The sequence below is a fragment of the Protopterus annectens genome, chromosome 1.part1, assembly GCF_019279795.1.
Source record: "Protopterus annectens isolate FY-2018-M chromosome 1.part1, PAN1.0, whole genome shotgun sequence".
Taxonomy (NCBI): domain Eukaryota; kingdom Metazoa; phylum Chordata; order Ceratodontiformes; family Protopteridae; genus Protopterus; species Protopterus annectens.
Window position 1 is genome coordinate 1,762,400,880 of NC_056726.1, and position 2,015 is coordinate 1,762,402,894.

General features: G+C 37.0%; 1 protein-coding gene across 1 annotated transcript; it reads left to right on the plus strand.

Moving 5' to 3' along the window:
• The first annotated feature begins 399 nt into the window (after positions 1 to 399).
• Positions 400 to 1,739, plus strand: LOC122816658 (cation channel sperm-associated protein 4-like). Its single transcript, XM_044089605.1, has one exon. The coding sequence runs from the start codon at positions 400 to 402 to the stop codon at positions 1,657 to 1,659; it is 1,260 nt and encodes a 419-aa protein (XP_043945540.1). The 3' UTR covers positions 1,660 to 1,739.
• Positions 1,740 to 2,015: the final 276 nt, after the last annotated feature.

Below are 2,015 nucleotides of genomic sequence, written 5' to 3' on the forward strand. Positions count from 1 at the left end.
GTATTGCAGCAACATTCTGCCTCAAGGAAGACATATGAAAACAGACATTGTGTCAATCAAAATATCATTAGCTATTTTTGTGGGCAGTTCTGTAAGTCCTCATATTAGATAAAGCAGACCTTATATAATGGACATAGATTTTTTTCTTATAGTAATTAAAGGAATTATGTGATATAGGCTAATGATAAAAAGACAGCCTTGATGGTTGTGAGTGAGGGTGAGAGAGAGAGAGAAAGATGAACTTGTTATATAGAGTTGCTAAGAGTTTATAGAAGGAAATGAAAGCTTTTTAATCAGCTCAAGCCATTTGTCTAACCTTTCTTTCTTATTTCTTATTTTTAATATAAGCATACCTGAGTCCAACACTCACTGTAGGAAAGGCCACCCTAAGCTGGAATTATGGATGAGGATGGTGCAATAGTAGCAAAGGAAGCATGCTCTACAATACCACTGATGCAAAATGACTGGTCACAGGCTCCTCATGTGTGTCAGGTTACAACAGAAAACAGACCATCATTGATAGGAGAAGAAATGGACTTCAGTGCCATCACAGTCAAAAAGGATAATGTGAAGGCACCAGACTACATGTTTCACAACAGTATTGGACGGTTCATAGAAAGTAAATACTGTCAAGCAGCCCATATATTGCTGATTTCCACAAGTATTGTAGTAATGGCATGTGAGACCAGCCATGAGATTGAAGTGAATTATTCTCACATCCTCTGTATGATTGACAGTTTCATCTTTACAATGTTCTTATGTGATATCCTTCTCAAGCTGTATTATGGAGTCTGGATGTTCTGGAGGGATGTTCCCAGCATTATGGATCTTGGCATTGTGGTGGGTCTCAATTTACATCCAGTTCTAGACTTTGGAAAAAGTGTTCATTTTCTCAAGGTTCTGAAGCTGGTACTTACCATTCGAAATTTATCAGTGTTTAAAGGGCTTTGTCTAATAGTTGATGTGATACTCATATCCCTTCCAGAGATGACTAGTATTATAGTCCTGCTTGTTACATTAATGATGTTATTCTCAGCTTTTGGAGTGGCAGTCTTTGGTGTCTACGTTTCAGACTACTTTGGCAGTATCGGAAAATCAATGTTCTCTCTTTTCATTTGCATAACGCAGGATGGTTGGGCAGACATATACTCTTCCTTCAGAGCAATAGGAGGTACAGTTATGTATGGAGGAGGTGCCTATTTATTCAGTTTTGTGACAATAGGAGGTTTTGTTTGCTCCAATCTGTTGGTTGCTGTGATATCAAATAACCTGGAGCAAGTCGTGATTAAAGCAGAGTACACACAATCTACAAGCACAGATGTCAATATGACCGACAAAGCAAGTTTAAAAGACCACAGTATGCCTGGAGAGGGTAACAGTTATAGGGAGGGAGTCAAGAAAGAAGAAAGTTTTGAGGATCTACAGAAAATTTTTAAATGCTGCACAGTTGAAGATCTGTCACTCTCCAAAATAAATGAATTCTATATCGTAGTAGAGCTCATCCATAAAAACTACACAGAATATAAAATGCTTAGGAAAGAGCTTGACAGCATAGTGGAGGAGGTGAGACAAATCCCATTCAACCAAGAACACGACTATGAAGAACTTATACAACTAAAGCTAAAGCTGCTTTGTGGATGGGAGGCTGATGGCAATTGAGCTTGCTGTAGAAAAAGAAAAGCAATATTCTGTATACAGTGGTTCAACCTGAAGATGTTAATCTGATTAATTTAAGGGAAGGGACAACTACTATTTTCCAGAAAGGAAGATGGTTCTCATGAAGGCCCACAAAGTAGACAAAGCATCTATATTTGTTTCAAAGCTACACAACAGTACTTGGTTTTGAGTATTTTTGAGAGTACTATACAAAGGTGGACCTTTAAAGGGAGAAAATCCATAGCATGAATATCCTCATCATTCAATTATTATTTTTTCAAGAATGAAATAGTGTTGTCTTATTGTAAAATAAATACATTTATTATAAAATGGCTGTATAAGCAGTTTGTTGTTTTGAT

What these genes read in the sequence shown, in the direction of transcription:
- LOC122816658 (XM_044089605.1), top strand. Translation starts at nt 400, where the DNA reads ATGGATGAGGATGGTGCAATAGTAGCAAAGGAAGCATGCTCTACAATA.